This window comes from Pseudophryne corroboree, chromosome 5 (assembly GCF_028390025.1).
Source record: "Pseudophryne corroboree isolate aPseCor3 chromosome 5, aPseCor3.hap2, whole genome shotgun sequence".
In the NCBI taxonomy this organism is placed as follows: domain Eukaryota; kingdom Metazoa; phylum Chordata; class Amphibia; order Anura; family Myobatrachidae; genus Pseudophryne; species Pseudophryne corroboree.
Window position 1 is genome coordinate 541,174,385 of NC_086448.1, and position 26,890 is coordinate 541,201,274.

Consider the following 26,890-nt stretch of genomic DNA (forward strand, 5'->3'; position numbering starts at 1 on the left):
AAAGGTTCAAGTTCAAGATGGAGTCACTCAGAGCAGTGATAGCGAACCTGGAAGAAGGGGACTATATGGTGTCTCTGGACATCAAGGATGCTTACCTCCATGTCCCAATTTGCCCTTCTCACCAAGGGTACCTCAGGTTTGTGGTACAGAACTGTCACTATCATTTTCAGATGCTGCCGTTTGGATTGTCCACGGCACCCCGGGTCTTTACCAAGGTAATGGCCGAAATGATGATTCTTCTTCGAAGAAAAGGCGTCTTAATTATCCCTTACTTGGACGATCTCCTGATAAGGGCAAGGTCCAGAGAACAGTTAGAGGTCGGAGTAGCACTATCTCAAGTAGTACTACGACAGCACGGATGGATTCTAAATATTCCAAAATCGCAGCTGATTCCGACGACACGTCTGCTGTTCCTAGGGATGATTCTGGACACAGTACAGAAAAAGGTGTTTCTCCCGGAGGAGAAGGCCAAGGAGTTATCCGACCTAGTCAGGAACCTCCTAAGACCAGGCCAAGTGTCAGTACATCAATGCACAAGGGTCCTGGGAAAGATGGTGGCTTCTTACGAAGCGATTCCATTCGGCAGATTCCACGCAAGAACTTTTCAGTGGGATCTGCTGGACAAATGGTCCGGATCGCATCTTCAAATGCATCAGCGGATAACCCTGTCTCCAAGGACAATGGTGTCTCTCCTGTGGTGGTTACAGAGTGCTCATCTCCTAGAGGGCCGCAGATTCGGCATTCAGGATTGGGTCCTGGTGACCACGGATGCCAGCCTGAGAGGCTGGGGAGCAGTCACACAGGGAAGAAATTTCCAGGGCTTGTGGTCAAGCATGGAAACGTCACTTCACATAAATATCCTGGAACTAAGGGCCATTTACAATGCCCTAAGTCAGGCAAGACCTCTGCTTCAGGGTCAGCCGGTGTTGATCCAGTCGGACAACATCACGGCAGTCGCCCACGTAAACAGACAGGGCGGCACAAGAAGCAGGAGGGCAATGATGGAAGTGGCAAGGATTCTTCGCTGGGCGGAGAATCATGTGATAGCACTGTCAGCAGTGTTTATTCCGGGAGTGGACAACTGGGAAGCAGACTTCCTCAGCAGACACGATCTTCACCCGGGGGAGTGGGGACTTCACCCAGAAGTCTTCCACATGATTGTGAACCGTTGGGAAAACCCAAAGGTGGACATGATGGCGTCCCGCCTCAACAAAAAACTGGACAGATATTGCGCCAGGTCAAGGGACCCTCAGGCAATAGCTGTGGACGCTCTGGTAACACCGTGGGTGTACCAGTCAGTGTATGTGTTCCCTCCTCTTCCTCTCATACCAAAAGTACTGAGAATCATAAGAAGGAGAGGAGTAAAGACTATACTCGTGGCTCCGGATTGGCCAAGAAGGACTTGGTACCCGGAAATTCAAGAGATGCTCACGGAAGACCCGTGGCCTCTACCTCTAAGAAAGGACCTGCTCCAGCAGGGACCATGTCTGTTCCAAGACTTACCGCGGCTGCGTTTGACGGCATGGCGGTTGAACGCCGGATCCTGAAGGAAAAAGGCATTCCGGATGAAGTCATCCCTACCCTGATCAAAGCCAGGAAGGATGTAACCGTACAACATTATCACCGTATTTGGCGTAAATATGTTGCGTGGTGCGAGGCCAGGAAGGCCCCTACAGAGGAATTTCAACTGGGTCGTTTCCTGCATTTCCTGCAAACAGGACTGTCTATGGGCCTCAAATTGGGGTCCATTAAGGTTCAAATTTCGGCCCTGTCAATATTCTTCCAAAAAGAACTGGCTTCTGTTCCTGAAGTTCAGACGTTTGTCAAGGGAGTACTGCATATACAGCCTCCTTTTGTGCCTCCAGTGGCACCTTGGGATCTCAATGTAGTTTTGGGATTCCTAAAATCACATTGGTTTGAACCACTCACCACTGTGGACTTAAAATATCTCACATGGAAAGTGGTAATGCTGTTATCCCTGGCGTCAGCCAGGCGTGTCTCAGAATTTGCGGCTTTATCCTATAAAAGCCCTTACCTAATTTTTCATACGGACAGGGCAGAATTGAGGACTCGTCCTCAATTTCTCCCAAAGGTGGTTTCAGCTTTTCACTTAAACCAGCCTATTGGGGTGCCTGCGGCTACTAGGGACTTGGAGGATTCCAAGTTGCTGGACGTAGTCAGGGCCCTGAAAATATATGTTTCCAGGACGGCTGGAGTCAGAAAATCTGATTCGCTGTTTATCCTGTATGCACCCAACAAGCTGGGTGCTCCTGCTTCTAAGCAGACGATTGCTCGTTGGATTTGTAGTACAATTCAGCTTGCACATTCTGTGGCAGGCCTGCCACAGCCAAAATCTGTAAAAGCCCATTCCACACGGAAAGTGGGCTCATCTTGGGCGGCTGCCCGAGGGGTCTCGGCTTTACAACTTTGCCGAGCAGCTACTTGGTCAGGGGCAAACACGTTTGCTAAATTCTACAAATTTGATACCCTGGCTGAGGAGGACCTGGAGTTCTCTCATTCGGTGCTGCAGAGTCATCCGCACTCTCCCGCCCGTTTGGGAGCTTTGGTATAATCCCCATGGTCCTTTGGGAGTCCCCAGCATCCACTAGGACGTTAGAGAAAATAAGAATTTACTTACCGATAATTCTATTTCTCATAGTCCGTAGTGGATGCTGGGCGCCCATCCCAAGTGCGGATTGTCTGCATTACTTGTACATAGTTATTGTTACAAAAATCGGGTTATTGTTGTTGTGAGCCATCTTTTCAGAGGCTCCTTCTGTTATCATGCTGTTAACTGGGTTCAGATCACAAGTTGTACGGTGTGATTGGTGTGGCTGGTATGAGTCTTACCCGGGATTCAAAATCCTTCCTTATTGTGTACGCTCGTCCGGGCACAGTATCCTAACTGAGGCTTGGAGGAGGGTCATAGGGGGAGGAGCCAGTGCACACCAGGTAGTCCTAAAGCTTTTTACTTTTGTGCCCAGTCTCCTGCGGAGCCGCTATTCCCCATGGTCCTTTCGGAGTCCCCAGCATCCACTACGGACTATGAGAAATAGAATTATCGGTAAGTAAATTCTTATTTTTTTCCCCCCTGTGGTGGGTGTGATATCAGATGAGGCCATGCCCACTTTAATGAGACCATGCCCATTTTAATCAGGCCACACACCCTTGTCGGGAGCGCGCGCGCCTGCTTTTTCTTTTTATGGCTATATGGGGGAGGGGGGGGCACACTTCTTTTTTTTTTAGAGCAACAGTTGGGGGGGCGCATTTTGAAATCTCGCATTGGGAGCCAAATTGTCTAGAAACGGCCCTGTATAGACGGGTCCACTAGAAGCCATGGGCACTTTAAGAATTTGATAGTGTGTGTTGGCTCCCCCTTCTATGCCCCTCCTACCCGACTCAGTTTAGAAAATGTGCCCGGAGCAGCTGGTCACACTGAAGGAAAGATTTTTTTGCATTTATTTTATGTTTGTTATTTTCAGGCAGGACTGGATGGCACCAGCCTGCATGATTCGTGGAACTTAGGAAGGGAGAACGGCCAAACCTCTTGAAGGGTTATAGGTCCCGTTCCCCGCTGACAGGACACTGAGCTCCTGAGGGAACTATTCGCAAGTCCCATCACCAGCCTGCCTGCTTCATAGAAGAAAGAAGAGTGATGAGTACTAAGCTGGCGTCCCGGTTAGCGGGTCGCCAGCCATTATGGCGGCATGAGGGTATGGAGACGCGCGGCTTTTAAACGGGGCGGAATGCGTCTCCGGACACAGTACACAACTGCGTCCCCGTATACTGTACACAGTACCCATACTGGCACAACAACCTTAAAACGATTTTCTCCATTTTAAGCACCAGATTCCTCAGCCAGCATAAAATAAGCTGGAAGACCGCCTGCCATTGAAGGGGCGGGGCTTCACTATATGAGGATCCAGCAGCTCACCAGCACCATTTTCCCTCTGCAGTGGACACAGACGCTGACTGACAGGGACGCGCAGCTCCTCCAGTGTGACTCCAAATTACCTCAGCGATACCAGGGGGTCATAGCAGGGGGGGAGCGATTACTAGTGTACTAAGTCCTCTATCAGGGTACTTAGTCTGTGACCCGGCTAAGCTTGGTATTAGCGATAAGGGCGCGGTGGGGGCTGGCTCCAAACAACTGTGTCTCCCTGAAGGGCTCTTTGTGGGTTAATTGTGCTTAACCTTTCGTGTGTGTGTGTGTGTGTGCGTGTGTGCTGTCACATTACATTATGTCAGGCAAAGAGTGTGTGTCTTGTAGCGCAGAGTGTTCCTCTTCACCAGGGGACTCACTGCTGGGTACTCAGGGTTCACAGACTAGCGGGGCTGAACCGGAGTTGGTTAATTCTCTTAAGAGAATGATCTCAACTCTTTCTACAAAATTGTCCCGTAATGAGAAAGAGACGCAATACTTAAAACAGACTGTGGATGAGTTTATGAACAGAGACTCAGTCCCCAAGACAGCGTCTCAATCCCCTCCCATTTGTCCACAAAAGCGATCTCTGGCCCATATCCTGCAGTCTGACTCTGACAGGTCAGACATGGAGGAGGGGGAGATGGACTCAGGGGACATGCAGCTCTGTCACAGGGAATAGAGGCTCTTATAGAGGCTATCAGAGATATTCTGCATATTCCTGATAAGGTGTGTGAGGAATCTTATTTTAATGTAAAAAAGAAGTCCTCAGTCACTTTTCCTGCTATACAGGAATTGAATACCCTCTTTGAAGAACCATGGGTTAATCCTGATAAGAAGTTTCAGATCCCTAAAAGGTTGCTCTCATCTTTTCCTTTTCCTCAGGAGGATAGGAAAAAATGGGAAAATCCACCGATAGTGGACGCATCAGTCTCTAGGCTGTCACGTAAAAATGTATTTCCTGTTTCTGGTGCAGCCTCCCTGAAAGACACGGCTGATCATAAAATTGAGACTACACTCAAATCATTGTACACAGCTGCTGGGGTGGCCCAAAGTCCCACTGTTGCATCTGCGTGGATCACTAAAGCCATTACAAAATGGTCAGGTAACCTAATTGAGGGGTTAGATTCCTTATCTAGGGGGGATGTTGTCTTACTCCTACAGCATATACAGGACTCTGCAAATTTTATGGTGGAAGCCATAAAGAAAATAGGCGTGCTTAACGCACGCACCACCGCTATGGCTGTGTCGGCAAGCAGAGGCTAGTGGCTATGCCAGTGGACTGCTGACGCGGATTCCAGGAAAGGCGTGGAAGGCCTACCATTCACAGGAGAGGCCTTTTTTGGAGATGAATTAGACAAATGGATCTCCACAGCTACTTGCGGGTAAGTCTATGTATCTTCCTTCCACAGCCCCACCAACTAAGAAAACTTATTCAGCTTCTGCGTTAGTCCTTTTGGACAGCCAAGTTCAAGGGCAAATCCAGAGGTGCTTCTATGTTCTCCAGCGGCGCAAGAGGCAAACCACACAAACCAGCAACAGCCGGTGCTCAGGAACAGAGCTCAGGCTCTGCTTCCTCAAAGACTTCAGCATGACGGTGGACCGCAATGCCTGGAAGGCTGTCAGGTGGGAGCTCGCCTACAATTCTTCAGTCAAATCTGGTCAGATTCGTGCCAGGATCCCTGGGTCATAAATCTTGTTTCCCAGGGCTACAGACTGGAGTTCCAAGAGCTCCCACCTCACAGATTCTTCAAATCAGGCTTGCCAGTTTCACAAGAGGCAAGTAAAACTTTACAGCATACCCACCTGACTGTTTGGCAAGATCAATTTTGAACCTCAAGTCATTGAACCCGTACTTGCGAGTGTTCAAATTCAAGATGGAGTCTCTGAGAACGGTGATCTCAGCTCTGGAGTAGGGGGAATTCCTAGCGTTTCTGGATATCAAGGATGCGTACCTTCACATTCCGATCTGGCCTCCAAATCAGGCTTATCTACGGTTTGCACTGCAGGACTGTCACTACCAGTTCCAGGCCCTGCCATTTGGCCTCTCCACGGCACCGAGGATGTTCACCAAGGGATGGCAGAGATGATTCTACTCCGCAAACAGGGAGTGAATATAATTCCGTACCTGGACGATCTCCTGATAAAAGCACGGTCTAGGGAAAGGTTGCTGGACAGCATTGCTCTCTCAACCAAACTTTTCTAGGATCATGGGTGGATTCTGAATCTTACGAAATCTCACCTAGAGCCAACACGGAGTCGCAGAAAGTGTTCCTTCCGTTGGAAAAGGCATTAGTAATCCAGTCGATGGTCCGGGATGTCCTGAAGCCAACCCCGGATATCGGTGCATCTATGCATTCTCCTTCTGGGGAATATGGTGGCCTCTTACGAGGCTCTTCAATATGGAAGGTTTCATGCAAGACCCTTCCAGCTTGATCTGTTGGACAAATGGTCCGGATCGCATCTTCACATGCACCAGAGGATCCGTCTGTTGCCAAAAGCCAGGATCTCCCTTCTGTTCTGGCTACAGATTTCTCACCTCGTCAAGGGTCGGAGGTTCGAAATTCAGAACTGGAGTCTGCTAACCACAGATTCAAGCCTCTGAGGTTGGGGAGCAGTCACTCGGGGGGTGCAGTTTCAAGGAAGATGGTCAAGTCAGGAAGTCGTCCTTCCAATCAACATTCTGGAAATCCGGTCCATATACAACGACCTTCTGCAGGCCTTACATCTTCTTCAAGATCGGGCTGTTCAGGTCCAGTCGGACAATGTAATGGCAGTGACGTACATAAACCGACAGGGCAGAACGAAAAGCAGAGCAGCAATGTCAGAGGTGTCAAGAATTCTCCTCTGGGCAGAGAGAAACGCTGTGGTCAGTTATCTTCATTCTGGGAGTAGACAACTGGGAAGCAGACTTCCTCAGCAGACACGGGTGCACCCGGGGGAGTGGGGCCTTCACCCGGAAGTGTTCAGGTGCTTGACAAGTCGATGGGGATATCCAGAGATCTACATGATGGCCTCTCATCTCAACAAGAAGCTCAAGAGACCCACAGGCGGTGGCGGTAGATGCACTGACGACTCCATGGGTCTACCAGATGGTGTAGTGTTTCCTCCATTTCCTCTGATCCCAAGAATTCTAAAGAGCATAAAAAGGGAAAAGGTTCAAGCAATTCTAATTACTCCGGACTGGCCAACATTTGACGGCATGGAAGTTGAACGGCTGATTATAGCCAGGAGAGGGATCCCTAACAAGGTTATCCCGACTATGATCCAAGCCAGGAAGGGGGTAACGTCTAAGCATTACCATCGTATTTGGAAGAGATACGTCTCTTGATGTGAGAGCAGAAAATTTTCTGCGATGGAATTCCATCTACGACGTTTCTTTTTCTACAAGCAGGAGTGGATGTGAGCCTACGTCTGGGCTCCATAAAACTCCGGATTTCGGCCTTGTCCATTTTCTTTCAGAAACAATTGGCTTCTTTCCCTGAGGTTGAGACGTTCTTGAAAGGTGTTCTGCACATCCAGCCTCCCACAGCACTTTGGGATCTCGATGTGGTGCTGCATTTCCTCCAATCGGACTGGTTTGAGCAGTTACTGGAGTCGGACGTAAAATTTCTTACGTGGAAGACCGTCACACTGTTGGCCTCTGCTTCAGCAAGACATGTGTCAGAGCTGGGGGCTTTGTCTCACAAAAGTCCCTATTTAATTTTCCATGAGGACAGAGCTGAACTCAACTCGTCAGGAATTTCTTCCTAAGGTGGTGTCTGCGTTTCACATCAACCAACCTATTGTGGTCCTGGTTGTCACCGACACCTCTGCTACTTCAAAGTCTTTGGATGTTGTGAGGGCTTTGAAGGTGTATGTGTAAAGAACAGCTCGTCACAGAAAGACGGACTCACTGTTTGTTCTTTATGATCCCAATAAGATTGGGTGTCCTGCTTCAAAGCAGACTATTGCATGCTGGATCAGACTTACTATTATGCTTTTTCCACGGCATGTTTGCCATGTCCAAAATCTGTACAGGCCCACTCTACTAGGTCGGTGGATTTTTCCTGGGCGGCTGTCCGGGGTGTCTCTGCATTACAGCTCTGCTGAGTAACTGCTTGGTCAGTTTCGAGCGCGTTAGCAAAGTTCTACAAGTTCAATACTTTGGCCTCTGACGACCTTCAGTTTGGTGACTCAGTTCTGCAGGAACCTCAGCACTCTCCCACCGGTTTGGGAGCTTTGGTACATTCCCATGGTACTAAATGGACCTCGGTATCCGTTTGGATGGTCGACCATGTTATGGTTGACAGTCATTAGGTCGACCGCTATTGGTAGACATGGACACATGGTCGACACATGAAAGTTTGACACATGAAAAGGTCAACATGAGTTTAAAAAAAAAAATATTTTGTGGAACTTTTCCATACTTTACGATCCACGTGGACTACGATTGTGTACGGTAACCAGTGCTGAGCGCAGTGGTAGCGGAGCGAGGCACCTTGCCCGAAGCATGGCATTAATTGGGGTTCCCCGTCACTTCACGCAGAAAACGGCATCCAAAAAAGTTGAAAAACGCGTGTCGACCTTTTCATGTGTTGACAATTTGTCCACGTCGACCATGCCAATATCGACCAATAGTGGTCGACCCTAATGACTGTCAACCATAACATGGTCGACCATTCATACCGGAACCAGTATCCTCTAGGATGTAAGAGAAAATAGGATTTTAATTACTTACCGGTAAATCCTTTTCTCTTAGTCCGTAGAGGAATGTGGGCGCCCGCCCGGTGCTTCGTTCTTCCTGCACTGTTACTTGGTTAAGTAATGTTGGTTCAGCCGTTGCTGTTCATGTTCCAAGTTTGGTTAGCTTGACTTTCCTCTTGTTGTGTGTGCTGGTTCGGAATCTCACCACTATCCTTATCTATCCTCTCGAAGTATGTCCATCTCCTCGGGCACAGTTTCCTAGACCGAGTCTGGTAGGAGGGGCATAGAAGGGGAAGCCAGCCCACACTATCAAATTCTTAAAGTGCCCATGGCTCCTACTGGACCAGTCTTTACCCCATGGTACTTAATGAACCCCAGTATCCTCTAGGGACTACGAGAAAAGGATTTACCGGTAGGTAATTAAAATCCTAGTTTTTAAAAAAAAATATTCTTCTATTAACAAAACCAATACTGTAGAGTGAGAATTTAATGAAATGCACAGTACACTATCTCTTGTGTTCTTTTAGTGCCTTTTATAAATCTATAAAACAGACTGCCCCTGCAAATGTTTCACCTGCTGATACAGTTGTAAATGGAGCTTCATAATATAATCTCTCTCTTTAAATGTAATGGTATTTTTAAGTGACTGCGGGTCACATGTGAGGACACTGTATATGATCTTGTTGCCACAGTTCATTAGTTCTTGCAGCTGACAGCAGTATATGTATTTAGAAAGATTTATTGAACAAGGATGTGCTCAACGTTTTATTCCAATAATGCTAATGTGTTCTATGCGGTAAACTGGCATGCACCTGAAACGGAAGGAGATACTGCCTTGGACATAATGCGCTCAAGGGAACTGGATTGCCTTTTGCCTTTTTTAATTGGTCATCCTCCTTGCTCATTTAAAGTTTTCCAAATAGTAAAAATGCTTCATCTGCTTGGATGTGAATAAGGAGACAGTCTGGCATGTATTAATAATGGAAACCAGCATACCTAATTATACAAAGTATAAAAATAAAAAAAACAAGGTGCGCCGTCAGTTTAGCAGCTGGTAAGGGGGTTGTGGGGCCCCTAAATGGATTCACCAAGGTATAAAATATAGATACCTGCACTTGCAAGAGAAAATTAAATATATAAAAATGTATATATGCTGGACGGTTTAGTATAATGAAAAAATAATTCATTAATGTAAGGTAAATTACAGAAAAAATGCTAACAAAATTCAGTTAAAGTTATATGCCACAAATATATTACTTCTCATGCCCCTATTATTCTCTAAATTGGACTAGGACCTTCTCCAAGTGTTTCCAAGATGCTCTTCTGGTGGCAGACTCGGACATAAGATGCAGTCCCCAATAATTACAAACGCTCAGGGGGTAATTCAGAGTTGATCGCAGCAGCAAATTTATTAGCAGATGGGCAAAACCATGTGCACTGTAGGGGGGACAGATATAACATATGCAGAGAGAGTTAGATTTGGGTGGGTTATTTTGTTTCTCTTGCGTCCTAGAGGATGCTGGGGTCCATATTAGTACCATGGGGTATAGACTGGTCCACCAGGAGCCAGTGGTACTTTAAGAGTTTAACAGTGTGGGCTGGCTCCTCCCTGTGTGCCCCTCCTACCAGACTCAGTTTAGAAAATGTGCCCGGAGGAGCCTACACCGACCAGAAAGCCTGTCGGGGTCCTCGGATCTCAGCCAGCAGAAAATCCTCAGGCCAGTATAATCTTGGAAGAGCGGGAAGACAGCACCATTAAGGAGGCGGAGCTTCTCGGAGAGGACCCAGCAGCGCTCAGCGCCATTTTCCTGCCCGCAAACACGATGCCTGTGAAGAATAGTCCCACCAGAGCAACTCCAGCTATCTTTACGGTACCAGGGGGTTGTAGAAGGCAGGGGAGGCTGTGTATAGACTGTGTCACCTATAATGGGACACAGTCAGCGCTGGATAAAGGTCTGTATACCTGTAAAGGTCTGTATACCTGTATAGCGCTGTGTGTGGGTTGGCTCCAATCTCTGTGTCTCTCTGCCATTCTTAGGGGGGGGGGGGGACTCTGTCTGCCCTGTACCCTGTGTGTATGTGGGGTGTGCAAGCAACCATGTCTAGAGACTGTCAGGAAGATCCCATCCCATGTAATCAGGATTGCAGGAGGACACGGATACCGATTCTGACACAGCAGACCGTGATGGGGATGTGTCAAGGGGGACGGCATCACTTGCTAAGGGAGTGCAGTTGATGATTGAGGCCATGCGGGATGTGTTAAATATTTCTGACTCGCCTCCTGAGCAGGTTGAGGAGGCTTTTTTCACAGGCAGTAAGAAAGCCCCTCCCACCTTCCCTGCTTCTAAGGAATTAAATGCCATTTTTGAAAAGGCCTGGGAAAACCCGGAGAAAAAATTCCAGATCCCTAAAAGGGTTCTGGTTGCTTTTCTCTTCTCGAAGGACTATAGAAAAAAATGGGAGTCCCCGCCTATAGTTGACGCCTCTGTTTCCAGGCTGTCAAAACAAGTGGTTTTGCCTGTCCCGGGATCTACCGTGTTGAAAGACCCAGCGGATCGCAAGGTGAATGCTACGCTCATTTCCATATACACGGCTTCAGGGGCGATACTGCAGCCTACTATTGCCTGTGCATGGATTTCAAAACCAATAGCATAGTGGTCAATCACTCTGCAGGAGGACTTGACTACGATTGATAAAGGTGACATTGATTTGTTTTTACGTAACATACAGGATTCTGCAGGGTTTCTGGTGGAATCCATGAAGGATCTGGGTTCCATGGCTGCGGGGATCTCCATGTCCGTCTCAGCTCGCAGGGGTCTCTGGCTGCGCCAATGGTCTGCGGACGCAAAATCCAGGAAAAGTGTGGAGAGCCTACCCTATACAGGTCAGGCTCTGTTTGGGGAGGCGTTGGATGCGTGGATTGCCACAGCTACAGCGGGTAAGTCTCCTTTTCACCCCTCAGCTGCACCGTCTACAAAGAAGCCTTTTTCTCCCAACACGTTACAGTCCTTTTGGCCCACTAGGACTAGAAAGAACAAGCCCTCTCACACCTTCTTTAGAGGTGGTCGTGCCAAATCCAAAAAGCCTGCTCCTGCAGGTTCCCAAGACCAAAAACCTGCTTCTGGTGCCTCAAAGTCCTCAGCATGATGGTGGACCGCACAGTCCGGAAGTAGGTCAGGTGGGGGCGAGACTTCGGCATTTGGGTGTCGTCTGGTCTGGATACAGGATATTGTGTCCCGGGGGTACATGCTGGAGTTTCAAACTCTCCTGCCTCACCGATTCTTCAAATCAGGCTTGCCGGCTTTGCCGGCAGACAGAGCTATTTTACTGGACGCTATCCGAAAATTGATATTGTCGGAGGTCATTGTTCCAGTTCCACCTCATCAGTTGAACATAGGTTACTATTCGAACCTTTTTGTGGTACTGAAGCTGGATGGTTCGGTCAATCCAATTCTGAACTTGAAATCATTGAACCCTTATCTCAGGGACTTCAAATTCAAAATGGAGTCTCTGCGAGCGGTTATCTCAAGACTGACGGAGGGGGAATTCCTGGTGTCCCTGGACATCAAGGATGCGTACCTCCACATTCCCATTTGGTCGCCGCATCAGGCTTATCACAGGTTTGCACTTTTAGACGATCACGATCAGTTTCAGGCACTGCCATTCGGTCTCTCCACAGCACAGAAGATCTTTACCAAGGTGATGGCAGAGATTATGGTTCTCCTCCGCAAGCAGGAGGGTGAACATAATTCTGTATCTGGACGACCTGCTGATCAAGGCATCGTAAAGGGAGAAGTTGTTAAGATTCATTGCTCTCATGACGCATCTGCTCAAGGAGCACGGTTGGATCCTGAACCTTCCAAAGTCTCATCTGGAGCCGACAAGGAGGCTCTCTTTCCTGGGGATGATCCTCAACACAGAGGTGCAGAGGGTGTTTCTACCGGTGGAGAAAGCGTTGGTGATTCAAACAATGGTCCGGGTTGTCTTGAAGCGGGCCCGGGTATCGGTTCATCAGTGCATCCGCCTTCTGGGGAAGATGGTTGCCTCCTACGAGGCTCTGCAGTACGGAAGGTTTCATGCTCGGTCCTTTCAACTGGATCTCTTGGACCAGTGGTCAGGATCTCACCTACATATGCACCAAAGGATACGTCTGTCGCCGAAAGCAAGGATTTCGCTCCTCTGGTGGCTGCAACTATCTCACCTTCTGGTGGGCCGAAGGTTCGGTGTTCAGGACTGGATCCTTCTAACCATGGATGCAAGTCTAAGAGGTGGGAGAGCAAGAGATTGGTGCAAGAGGTTGGAGAGTCGCTCAAGGGGAAACCTTCCAAGGAAGGTGGTCAAGTCAGGAATCCCTTCTTCCGATAAACATCCTGGAGTTAGAGCCATTTACAACGGCCTTGTTCAAGCGGAACACCTTCTACAGGATCAGGCTGTTCAGGTGCAGTCCGACAACGTGACCACAGTGGCCTACATAAACCGACAAGGCGGAACAAAGAGCAGGGCTGCAATGTCAGAGGTGACGAGGATCCTCCTCTGGGCAGAAAGGCACGCTGTAGCGATGTCGGCAATCTTCATTCCGGGAGTAGATAACTGGGAAGCGGACTTCCTCAGCAGACACGATCTCCATCCAGGAGAGTGGGGCCTCCACCCGGAGGTGTTCGAGGAGGTAACCGGTTGGTGGGGGGGTTCCTCACATAGACATGATGGCCTTCCGCCTCAACAAGAAGCTGAGGAGGTACTGTTCCATGTCGAGAGACCCACATGCAGTGGCGGTGGACGCACTAGTAACGCTGTGGGTGTTCACGTCAGTGTATTTGTTCCCTCCACTTCCTCTTATCCCAAGAGTTCTACAACTTGTAAAAGGAACAAGGGTTCTGGCAATCCTCATTGCTCCAGACTGGTCAAGGAGGGCTTGGTACGCGGATCTGCTGGATCTACTGCTGGAAGATCCAAGGCCTCTGCCTCTTCGGGCGGATCTTCTACTACAGGGGCCGTTCGCTTATCAAGACTTTACACGGCTACATTTACGGCATGTCGGTTGAGCGCCAGATCTTAGCTCGGAAGGGTATTCCGAGCAAGGTTATTCCTACCCTGATACAGGCTAGTAAGGGGGTAATGTCTGAACATTACCATCGAATTTGAAAAAAGTATGTGTCTTGGTGTGAATCCAAGAAGTTTCCTGTGGTGGAGTTTCAACTTGGACGGTTTCTCCTTTTCCTGCAAGCAGGTGTAGATTTAGGCCTGAGATTGTGCTCCATCAAGGTCCAGATTTCGGCCTTAGCCATTTTCTTCCAGAAACAATTGGCTGTCTTCCCTGAGGTTGACCTTTTTGAAAGGGGTTCTGCACATCCAGCCCCCTTTTGTGGCGCCAACTGCACCTTGGGATCTTGATGTGGTGTTGCAGTTCCTGCAATCGGATTAGTTTGAGCCTCTACAGGAGGCTAAAATCAACTTTCTCACATGGAAGACGGTAACTTTGTTGGCCTTGGCTTCTGCTAGATGTGTGTCGGAATTGGGGGTTTTGTTCTATAAAAGTCCCTATCTGGTCTTCCATGAAGATAGGGCGGAACTCAGGACTCATCCACAGTTCCTTCCTAAGGTTGTGTCGGCTTTTCATATCAACCAACCTATTGTGGTGCCAGTGGCTACTGACTCCTCAATTGCTTCAAAGGCCTTGGATGTTGTGAGGACTTTGAAGGTATATGTGAAGAGGACTGCTCGTCTCAGGAATTCTGACTCTATTTGTCCTATGCGATCCCAAGAAAATTGGGTGTCCTGCTTCTAAGCAGTCGATTTCTCGCTGGATCAGGTTTGTCATCCAGCATGCCTATTCTACGGCAGGATTTCCGTGTCCAAAATCGGTTAAGGTCCACTCTACTCGTAAAGTGGGTTCTTCCTGGGTGGCTGCCCGGGGTGTCTCGGCCTTACAGCTTTGCCGAGCAGCTACTTGGTCTAGTTCGAACACATTTGCTAAGTTTTACAAGTTCGATACTTTGGCCTCTGATGACCTCAGGTTTGGTCATTCAGTTCTGCAGGAGCCTGCGCGCTCTCCCTCCCCATGGTACTAATGCGGACCCCAGCATCCTCTAGGACGTAAGAGAAAATATGATTTTAATTACCTACCGGTAAATCCTTTTCTCATAGTCCATAGAGGATGCTGGGCGCCCGCCCAGCGCTTCTTTATCCTTAAGTGGTTATTTGGTTCAGTACTACCTGGTTCCTAGGTAAGTTCTGTGTTCGTTACTGTTTCAGTACTGTTTCAGCTGTAGCTGAGTTCTCCGGCCTGTTGGCCGGATTTGCCTTGTTGTGTGAGCTGGTATGAATCTCGCCACTATCTGTGTATTTCCTTCTCAAGTATGTCGTCTCCTCGGGCACAGTTTCTAGACTGAGTCTGGTAGGAGGGGCATAGAGCGAGGAGCCAGCCCACACTGTTAAACTCTTAAAGTGCCAATGGCTCCTGGTGGACCCGTCTATACCCCATGGTACTAATATGGACCCCAGCATCCTCTACGGACTACGAGAAAAGGATTTACTGGTAGGTAATTAAAATCCTATTTCTGTGCAGGGTAAATACTGGCTGCTTTATTTTTACACTGCAATGTAGATTTCAGTTTGAACACACCCCATCCAAATCTTACTCTCTCTGCACGTTATATCAGCCCCCCCCCCCTGCAGTGCACATGGTTTTGCCCAACTACTAACAAATGTTATGCTGCGATCAACTTTGAATTAGGCCCTCAATTTGTAGCAGAAATAACTTGATATTGTGCTCAAGGGGTGTTTTTTGAGTAGGTGCAAGCTGCAGGGAGATTTCCACTGGGGTGGAAGCTGAGGGTAGAGTAACCCAGTGAAGTGCGTTGAGCTCATTTGATCCTTGGCTTTAAGTACGGGAATCCTCTGCCACATGCTACTCTGTTTGGAGATATTTGTGGACCCTATCATTCTCCATTGGAAATCTCCCTGCAGCTTGCACCTACTAAAGGACACCCCTAGAGCACAATCATGTCATTTCTGCCATAAATTGAGTGCTTGTAATTATTGGGTACTGCATCTTATGTCCGAGTCTGCCACCAAAAGTACATCTTGGAAACGGAGAAGTCCTAGTCCAATTTGGTGAATAATAACAGGAGCACGAGAATATATTTGTTGCATTTAACCTATGAATTTTGTTTTTTATCTAATTTTCCTTACAGTAATAAATTCAGTATTTATTAATTATACTAAACTGTCCAGTATATGTGTGTATGTATGTATGTATGTATGTGTATATATATATATATATATATATATATATATATATATATATATATATATATATATAAAATTTTCTCTATATCTAGATTTTACACCTAATTATAAGCTGTGAGATTGTGGGAATCCTACTCTTGTCTGCTCTTTGCTGAATCCCTCTAGTAGGACACAGAGCACCTTCATTATTTTCTATCCCTCCTTCATGTGCCTATGACCGAGTGCAACCATTGCACATCACATTTCTCACAAATACTGGGACTGCACAATGTATGCTCATAGGGACTGGATCTTCATATATCCATTTCCTCTTCTAACTACCGAGTATACTGTGTACATATTGAAGATCTACTTTAATGGTAACTCTACACATTCTTTAGCAGGTGTGTGAATTTTTTTTTTCTGTTGGTTCATGTTATTCGGCCAGTGGCACTTGTATAATTATGTAGGAACTATTCATCTATATTATTCTAAATACCTTTGTAAGTGGCTATTACTAAACCAAATTAGAGAATGCCTGTTGTACTTTCACACATGCACAATTAAAATAATGCTGAATCACCTATATTACTTTGGGACATAATTATTAATATTATTCTGCATGTACATCATATTAGAGCTTTGCTACTACTTGGCATTTAATAAACATTATTTAGTCTAGTACTAAAATCTACCACACTGCCTTTGTCACAGTGAACCAACCACTTGGTTTATGTCTGCATTTTACACCTTTTTTTTTTTTTTTTCTCTCCCACCATTCCTTTAATTATCCAGGTTTCCAAGGTGAATGGAATAACCCGATTATCATCACTGGGTTCTAATGCAGTCGGTGCCAAAAAGACAAGAGAAGCGAGACCTTCACCGTCCAAAACTGTGAAGTATACTGCAACGGTGACTAAGGGAACGGTCACGTACACCAAAGCCAAGAAGGAACTGGACAAGGCAACCAAACTGAATCACAGCAAAACCAGTTCATCTGTTCACCACACAATCTCAGGGACCACAGAAAGCAGCAATGCAAAAACTCGTAAACAGGTGCTATCTCTGTCCACATCCAAGCCCAACTGTGCCACTGGTATTAACTGTGTCAAAGTGAATGGCAAGTTGAACAAAAAGACATGCACTAGGGAGGAGGGGAGGCAGCTAAGGGAGGGACTGCGTTACTCAAAAAGACGTTTGGAGGAGGCAAACCTACCCAACAAGGCACAGCCTTTGGTAAAGAAAATGAAACTATCCGCCAGCTTGCCAGAGGTCAGAAGCAAGAGGTTAGCGGCGGAAAAAATGGTGCTTAATGGACACACAAAGAAAGAAGTGCCAGAGAAAATGCTGGAAAGAAACAGGCCAAAGCGGGCCTCAGCAGTGAAGAGCACACCAGTTACACAAACTCGCAGTAAGACTGAAGATGCCGGCTGTGAAAATCGCTCTACCTCGCAGACAGATTCTTCGCACAAACCTCTGGACTCCCCAAAACCAGAAAAAAATACTGGGAGGGCCCGGTGCGTAGCCATGTGTGAGATCCCTGTCCTCCGACCCTCTGCCAAGGAGTTCCATGACCCACTGATCTACATAGAATCTATCCGTGCCCGAGTGGAGAAGTACGGAATGTGCACAGTGATCCCTCCACCAGATTGGAGACCAGAGTGCAAGCTGAACGAGGAAATGCGCTTTGTGACGCAAATGCAACACATTCACAAGCTTGGTCGACGCTGGGGTCCAAATGTGCAGAGGTTGGCTTGTATCAAGAAGCACCTCAAATCTCAGGGCATCACCATGGATGAGCTTCCACTCATAGGTAAGGGTAATATGGTGACAAAACTGCATGGAAGATTTTTCCATTTATTGTGCCTCCAGATTTGTTCTCTCCCAACAGGCGAATTGCAAGGGAATTGTCAAAGCTGTATTTGTGCCTTTTTAAGTTGCACTTCTAGAGTTCCACTCTTTCTATTTTTATTCATTCTGAAAATGTATTTCTGTTATTCTATTAACCTTAAATGCCTGATAGTATTGCTGTATGTAGTTCCTCTGTACTATCCCAAATAATTCAATAATGTTATTGAGGGAAACCTATCACTGTAAATGAGGTAGGCTAAGCAAATATAGAAAGCGCATACAATACTGTAAGTGTGAAGAATTTACACGCATGCGCACACACACACACACACATATATAATTTATTTGCTGAAGAAAACAAAACAAATTCCAACAACAAATTCCAACAACGAATGTCAGTCGGATCTGTTCCGTGGTCTCTAATGGTCAATTTTATTTATTATCATTTCTGTTGTTACCCTTGTTGTAATACGTTGTTCAAATTGCCAGTTTTTCTGTGACCGTTCCAGAGCTCATATATGTGTGGCAAATACACTGTATCATTCTATGTACCATTTTAAGCAAGGACACAACTAATACCCCTTTTCCATTACGATGCGGGTCGCAGCCAGGAGCCTGACACGGGTGCTACCCGACTGCGACCCGCATCAGCCCCTTTCCCATCAGCAGTCACCATCCCGGGATATTGCTGGGTTGGTGACTCTGCTAGTGACACGGCAGGGGTTGCGCTGGGAGATCACATGATCTCCCAGCGCCGCTCTTCCGTACAGTGTTAAACGGGAGCCGTCTCGCATCGGGAGCTCGACCGCAGGCATACCGACAGCGTGGAGAGCGCAAATGAGCCTCTTGCAGGCTCACTACGCGCGCCACGCTATTTTATTCTCCCTCCAGGGGGGTCGTGGACCCCCACGAGGAAGAAAAAGTGTCGGTATGCCGGCTGTAGGGATTCCGGCGCCGGTATATTGTGCGCCGGGATCCCGACAGTCTGCATACTGAAGACCACCCCCGTGCATTTACCCGTGTTTTTTGAGCTATTGGAAAAGGGGTAATATCTTTGAGAATGGGCATAGATTTACATTTCTGGTGTATTTCTAAAATTGGCACACCTTTTTCTTTTTTTTTCTGTTGTTCATTGGGGATGGTGGTTAGATATCCCTTTCATTTCTTCCCATTTCATGCGACCAAACTGCTTGCAGCCAAACCCTCTATTCTTTTAATTACTTCTGGTGAATCAGTGATGTTCTGCATAACCCACTGTCATTTGTAATTCTTTGCATGAATGCCAGAAATCAAATTGTACTTTTGTTTGCTTAACATATACTTTCATTTAAAAAAACATGCGCATATTCATGTGTAACAGACACAGGCGCATAGTTGAACTGAGCATTTAAGACCGCTCCCTTGACATTCCTTACATAAAATTAAACTTTTTTAAAGATTATTTTAGAATTTCTGAATATTGAGGGTAAGATACAAAGGAACTACATGTTTGAATAAATGACTGGCTAACCCATTCTGTCCTTTGATGATCAGTTTGATATCTTTGGGGACCTATGCGCAAATGTAACCTTCAGGTTCTCTTAAGGAAACAGGCTCTCAACACATGGACCGACATATTATACAGGTTGAGTCTCCCTTATCCAAAATGCTTGGGACCAGAGGTACTTTGGATATGGGATTTTTCCGTATTTTGGAATAATTGCATACCATAGTGAGATATCATGGTGATGGGACCCAAGTCTAAGCACAGAATGCATTTATGTTAGATATACACCTTATACACATACCCTGAAGGTCATTTTAGCCAATATTTTTTTATAACTTTGTGCATTAAACAAAGTGTGTCTACATTCACACAATTCATTTATGTTTCATATACACCTTATACACACAGCCTGAAGGTCATTTAATACATTATTTTTAATAACTTTGTGTATTAAACAAAGTTTGTGTACATTGAGACATCAAAAAACAAAGTTTCATTATCTCACTCTCACTCAAAAAAGTCCGTATTTCGGAATATTCCGTATTTCGGAATATATGGATATGGGATACTCAACCTGTACTGCTCAACCTGTGCCCTATTCATTATTTTCTTCTGTCAGTGTTCTCTTCTTTTCATACACTTGCCCATACGTTGTTTAATTCGAAGGGGAGCTATGTACTAAGATGGCATACATTGTTCGATTTGAAGGGGAGCCATGTACTAAGATGGCAAATAAATTACAAGTGCAAGATCAATTGCTGTTTAGCACCAAACTGTGCTTGCAACGTTTACGTGGATGCTTTATACTTGATGATGAAATAGCCATGATGAAGATATAGCTATATACTTGTCCTCCATTAACAATCCACAAATTCTGACATGGATTCCTGTGTTGTGTGATTGTGTGAGGTAGAATAATCACACATAGTCACTTATCTGTATAATGGAGAGGGTTCTCTAAGATCCTTGCCTGTTATACCAAATTAGAAAATCCAAATAAATAACACAGTTTTTAAACAATATAAACTTCAATGAATAAACAACTCCTCAAACCTTTATTTACCACTTCATTAACTATAAAATAAAATCTTATTTAATTATTTCTGGAGTCCATATAGTACACGTGCATACAGCTGTATATACAGATTACATCATAAGCTGAATGGCTTGAAGGTTGCCATACAGAAGTACATGAGCGGCGCAGTCTTACACCAGCCATTTGAAATCATTGTGCCTAATAAAGATGCTAGCTATTAAATCTTAACACAAGATGTTTCCCAGGCACATCACTCAGTGTCACGTTAGCTAAGTTCCCTCAGGTTGGTGTATTTCTGCAGGTGATCGGCACTAGTGATTTGCATGCTGGCTGTGTATATGGTGCTAGAAAAAGCCACATATAATATAAAATTATGTTTGACTTCATGTTGGTACACAGCCCCCTCTTCCATACCGTCACACTCGTACATCCCACCCAATGTATGTCACATCACTTTGTTTATACTGTATTTACATAGTTTTTAGGTTTTTCAGTTTCAAGAAGTGCGTTCACAATCTGGGTGAGATGTTTTTCCTTAATTTGTACAATCCCTGAGACATGATTCAGTACATAATCAATCTTGGTGCCTGATATTAAGAAACTACATATGATTGGCTGCCCAGCATTCTGCCGATGTTTTTGCTTTTCATAAATCTGACCTTACAGAGAAATAATGACATACTGTGCTGCGAATGTTTGGCTCTCCGTTCGTATTCTGGAATATGTTTGATTCAGCCAAGAATCTTTCTGTTTTTTTTTCTTTTGTAGCCTCATACAAACATATAATAAGAATTTACTTACCGATAATTCTATTTCTCGTAGTCCGTAGTGGATGCTGGGGACTCCGTCAGGACCATGGGGAATAGCGGGCTCCGCAGGAGACAGGGCACATCTAAAAAAGCTTTTAGGTCACATGGTGTGTACTGGCTCCTCCCCCTATGACCCTCCTCCAAGCCTCAGTTAGGTACTGTGCCCGGACGAGCGTACACAATAAGGAAGGATCTTGAATCCCGGGTAAGACTCATACCAGCCACACCAATCACACCGTACCACTTGTGATCTGAACCCAGTTAACAGTATGATAACAAAACGAAGTAGCCTCTGAAAAAGATGGCTCACAACAAGAATAACCCGATTTTTGTAACAATAACTATGTACAAGCATTGCAGACAAACCGCACTTGGGATGGGCGCCCAGCATCCACTACGGACTACGAGAAATAGAATTATCGGTAAGTAAATTCTTATTTTCTCTAACGTCCTAGTGGATGCTGGGGACTCCGTCAGGACCATGGGGATTATACCAAAGCTCCCAAACGGGCGGGAGAGTGCGGATGACTCTGCAGCACCGAATGAGAGAACTCCAGGTCCTCCTTAGCCAGAGTATCAAATTTGTAAAATTTTACAAACGTGTTCTCCCCTGACCACGTAGCTGCTCGGCAAAGTTGTAATGCCGAGACCCCTTGGGCAGCCGCCCAAGATGCGCCCACTTTCCTAGTGGAGTGGGCCTTTACAGATTTAGGCTGTGGCACGCCTGCCACAGAATGTGCAAGTTGGATTGTGCTACAGATCCAACGTGCAATCGTCTGTTTAGACGCAGGAGCACCCATCTTGTTGGGTGCCATACAATATAAACAGCAAGTCAGACTTTCTGACTCCAGCCGTCCTAAACTATATATATATATATATATATATATATATATATATATATATTTTTAGGGTCCTGACAACGTCTAGTAACTTGGAGTCCTCCAAGTCCCTAGAAGCCGCAGGCACCATAATAGGTTGTTTCAGGTGAAAAACCTGACACCCCCTTAGGAAGAAAACTGGAGACGAGTCCCAGTTCTGCCCTGTCCGAATGGAAAATTAAATATGGGCTTTTGCAAGACAAAGCCGCCCATTCTGACAAAGGCCTGGCCGAGGCCAGGACCAACAGCATGGTCACTGTCCATGTGAGATATTGGTCAACAGCATGTTCACTTTCCATGTGATATATTTCAAATCCACAGATTTGAGCGGTTCAAACCAATATGATTTTAAGGAATCCCAACACTATGTTGAGATCCCACGGTGCCACTAGAGGCACAAAAAGGGGTGTATATGCAATACTCCCTTGACAATCTGGACTTCAGGAACTGAAGTCAATTCTTTTCGGAAGAAATTCTACAGGGCCGAAACTTAAAACCTTAAAGAACCCCAATTTTAGGCTCAAAACACTCCTGTTTTCAGGAAGTGTAGAAATCGACCTAGTTGAATTTTCTTCGTGGGGCCTTCCTGGCCTCACCCACGCAACATATTTTCACCACATGTGGTGATGACGTTGTGCGATCACCTCCTTCCTGGCTTTGACCAGGGTAGGTATGACCTCTTATGGAATGCCTTTTTCCTTCAGGATCCGGCATTCAACCGCCATGCCGTCAAACGCAGCCGCGGTAAGTCTTGGAATAGACATGGTACCTGCTGAAGCAAGTCCCTTCTTAGCTCCCCAGGCCCTTAGTCCTCTGTGAGCATCTCTTGAAGTTCCGGGTACCAAGTCCCTCTTGGCCAATCCGGAGTCACGAGTATAGTTCATACTCCTCTATGTCTTATAATTCTCAATACCTTGGTTATGAGAAGCAGAGGAGGGAACACATACACCGACTGTTACACCCACGGTGTTACCAGGACATCCACAGCTATCGCCTGAAGGTCTCATGACCTGGCGCAATACCTGTCCCGTTTTTTGTTCGGGCGGGACGCCATCATTTCTACCTTTGGTCTTTGCCAATGGCTCACAATCATGCGGAAAAACTTCCCTATGAAGTTCCCACTCTCCCAGGTGGAGGTCATGCCTGCTGAGGAAGTCTGCTTCCCAGTCGTCCACTCCCGGAGAGAACACTGCTGACAGTGCTATCACATGATTTTCCGCCTAGCGAAAAATCCTTGCAGTGTTTTCACTGCCCTCCAGCTTCTTGTGTCGCCCTTTCTGTTTACGTGGGCGACTGCCGTGATGTTATCCCACTGGATCATACCGGCTGACCTTGAAGCAGAGGTCTTGCTAAGTTTAGAGCCTTATAATTTCACTCTTAGCTCCATCTATGTGGAGAGAATTCTCCAGACTTGATCACACTTTCCTGGAAATTTTTTCCTTGTGTGACTGCTCCCCAGCCTCTCAGGCTGGCCTCCGTGGTTACCAGCATCCAATCCTGAATGCTGAATCTGTGGCCCTCTAGAAGATGAGCACTCTGTAATCACCACAGGAGAGACACCCTTGTCCTTGGATATAGGGTTATCCGCTGATGCATCTGAAGATGCGATCCGGACCATTTGTCCAGCAGATCCCACTGAAGAGTTCTTGCGTGAAATCTGCCGAATGGAATCGCTTCGTAATAAGCCACCATTTTTACCAGGACTCTTGTGCAATGATGCACTGACACTTTTCCTGGTTTTAGGAGGATCCCGATTAGCTCGGATAACTCCCTGGTTTTCTCCTCTGGGAGAAACACCTTTTTCTGGACTGTGTCCAGAATCATCCCTAGGAACAGTAGACGTGTCCTCGGAAAAGCTACGATTTTGGAATATTTAGAATCCACTCGTGCTGTCGTAGAACTATTAAAGATAGTGCTACTCCGACCTCCAACTGTTCTCTGGACCTTGCCCTTATCAGGAAAGCGTCCAAGTTTCTTTTAAGAAGAATCATCATTTCGGCCATTACCTTGGTAAAGACCCGGGGCGCCGTGGACAATCCAAACGGCAGCGTCTGAACTGATAGTGACAGTTCTGTACCACGAACCTGAAGTACCCTTGGTGAGAAGGGCAAATTTGGACATGTAGGTAAATGTCCCTGATATCCAGTGACACCATCTCGTCCCCTTCTTCCTGGTTCGCTATCACTGCTCTGAGTGACTCCATCTTGATTTGAACGCTTGTATGTAAGTGTTCAAATATTCCAGATCTCACCGAGCCGTTTGGCTTCAGTACCACAATATAGTGTGGAATAATACCCCCTCCCTTGTTGTAGGAGGGGTACTTTGATTATCACCTGCTGGGAATACAGCCTGTGAATTGTTTCCAATACTGCCTCCCTGTCGGAGGTAGACGTTGGTAAAACAGACTTCCGGAACTTGTGAGGAGGAGACGTCTCGAATTTCCAATGTACACCTGGGATACTACATGTAGGATCCAGGAGTCCCCTTGCGAGTGAGCCCACTGCGTGCTGAAACTCTTGAGATGACCCCCTACCGCACCTGAGTCCACTTGTACTGCCCCAGCGTCATGCTGCGGACTTGGCAGAAGCTGTGAAGGGCTTCTGTTCCTGGGAGTGGGCTGCTTGCTGCAGTCTTCTTCCCTTTTCTCTACCCCTGGGCAGATATGACTGGCCTTTGCCCGCCTGCCCGTATGGGGACGAAAGGACTGAGACTGAAAAGACTGTGTCCTTTTCTGCTGAGATGTGACTCGGGGAACAAAAGGTGGATTTTTCAGCTGTCGCCATGGCCACCAGGTCCGATGGACCGCCCCTTTATACGGCAATACTTCCATGTGCCGTCTGGAATCTGCCTCACCTGACCACTGTCGTGTCTTCGTCTGGCAGATATGGACATCACATTTACTCTTGATGCCAGAATGCAAATATCCCTCTGCGCATCACGCATATATAGAAATGCATCCTTAAAATGCTCTATAGACAATAAAATCTTGTCCCTGTCAAGGGTATCAAAATTTTCAGTCAGGAAATCCGACCAAGCCCCCTCAGCGCTGCACATCCAGTCTGAGGCGATTGCTGGTCGTAGTATAACACCAGTATGTGTGTATATACTTCTTAGGCTATTTTTCAGCTTCCTATCAGCTGGCTCCTTGAGGGCGGCCGTATCTGGAGACGGTAACGCCACTTGTTTTTATAAGCGTGTGAGCGCCTTATCCACCCTAAGGTGTGTTTCCCAACTCGCCCTTACTTCTGGCGGGAAAGGGTATACCGCCCATAACTTTCTATCGGAGGAACCCCACGTATCATCACACACTTCATTTAATTTATCTGATTTAGGCAAAACTACAAGTAGTTTATTCACACCCTACAAAATACCCTTATTTGTGGTACTTGTAGTATCAGAAATATGTAACGCCTCCTTCATGCCCTTAACATGTAACGTGTGGCCCTAAAGGAAAATACGTTTGTTTCTTCACCGTCAACACTGGAGTCAGTGTCCCTGAGGTAAATGGGCGTTTTTACAAGCCCCTGGCGGTGTCTGAGACGCCTGGACAGGTACTAATTTGTTTGCCGGTCGTCTCATGTCGTCAACCGGCTCGCAGCGTGTTTACATGATCACGTACTTCCACAAGTAAGCCATCCATTCCGGTGTCGACTCCCTAGAGAGTGACATCACCATTACAGGCAATTTGCTCCGCCTCCTCACCAACATTTTCCTCATACATGTCGACACACACGTACCGACATACAGCACACACACAGGGAATGCTCTGATAGAGGACAGGACCCACTAGCCCTTTGGGGAGACAGAGGGAGAGTTTGCCAGCACACACCAAAATGCTATAATTATACAGGGACAACCTTTATAAAAGTGTTCCTCCCTTATAGCATTTAATATATATTTATATCGCCAAATCAGTGCCCCCCCTCTCTGTTTTAACCCTGTTTCTGTAGTGCAGTGCAGGGGAGAGCATGGGAGCCTTCCCCTCAGCCTTTCTGTGAGGGAAAATGGCGCTGTGTGCTGAGGAGAATAAGCTCCGCCCCTTTTTCGGCGGGTTTTTTCTCCCGGTTTTTAAGAACTGGCCTGGGTTAAAATACATACATATAGCCTTAATGGCTATATGTGATGTATTTATTTTGCCAATAAGGTACTTATATTGCTGCCCAGGGCGCCCCCAGCAGCGCCCTGCACCCTCCGTGACTAGGTCAGTGAGCCGTGTGACAACAATGGCGCACAGCTGCAGTGCTGTGCGCTACCTTCATGAAGACTGTGAAGTCTTCTGCCGCCTGTTTCCGGACCTCCGTTCTGCCGTCTTCTTCAGCGTCTGTAAGGGGGATCGGCGGCGCGGCTCCGGGACGAACCCCAGGCTGACCTGTGTTCCGACTCCCTCTGGAGCTCAGTGTCCAGTAGCCTAAGATCCCAATCCATCCTGCACGCAGGTGAGTTGGAGATCTCTCCCCTAAGTCCCTCGTTGCAGTGATCCTGTTGCCAGCAGGAATCACTGAATGAAACCTAAAAAAAAACTTTTCTAAACAGCTCTTTAAGAGAGCCACCTAGATTGCACCCTTCTCGGACGGGCACAAAAACCTAACTGAGGCTTGGAGGAGGGTCATAGGGGGAGGAGCCAGTACACACCATGTGACCTAAAAGCTTTTTTAGATGTGCCCTGTCTCCTGCGGAGCCCGCTATTCCCCATGGTCCTGACGGAGTCCCCAGCATCCACTAGGACGTTAGAGAAATTAAACTAACAAATGCAGTCTTAATCAAGCTGCTTGTTAAAGGCACTAAGGTTGAGTCAGGTTTTGAATCATATCTCTGTTTTTGCAACAAATGCAAGTGTGTGTCAACGCAGACACCATAAATGGCATGCACATAGGGGGTCATTCAGATCTGATCGCTGCTGTGCGTTTTTCGCGCAGCGGGCGATCTGATCCGAACTGCGTATGCACTGCAAAGCGCAGGCACGACTGATAGCTACAACGGGCATCGCCGGTCATC

General features: G+C 46.7%; 1 protein-coding gene across 3 annotated transcripts in view; it reads left to right on the forward strand.

Moving 5' to 3' along the window:
• The window catches only part of JARID2 (jumonji and AT-rich interaction domain containing 2), a 365,382-nt gene that overhangs the window by 270,873 nt on the left and 67,619 nt on the right, over window positions 1-26,890 (forward strand). For all 3 annotated transcript variants that reach the window (XM_063923201.1, XM_063923202.1, XM_063923200.1), the window contains exon 7: window positions 16,631-17,648. In XM_063923201.1, coding sequence (XP_063779271.1) covers window positions 16,631-17,648 — 1,018 coding nt within the window. The remainder of the gene's footprint in view (window positions 1-16,630; window positions 17,649-26,890) is intronic.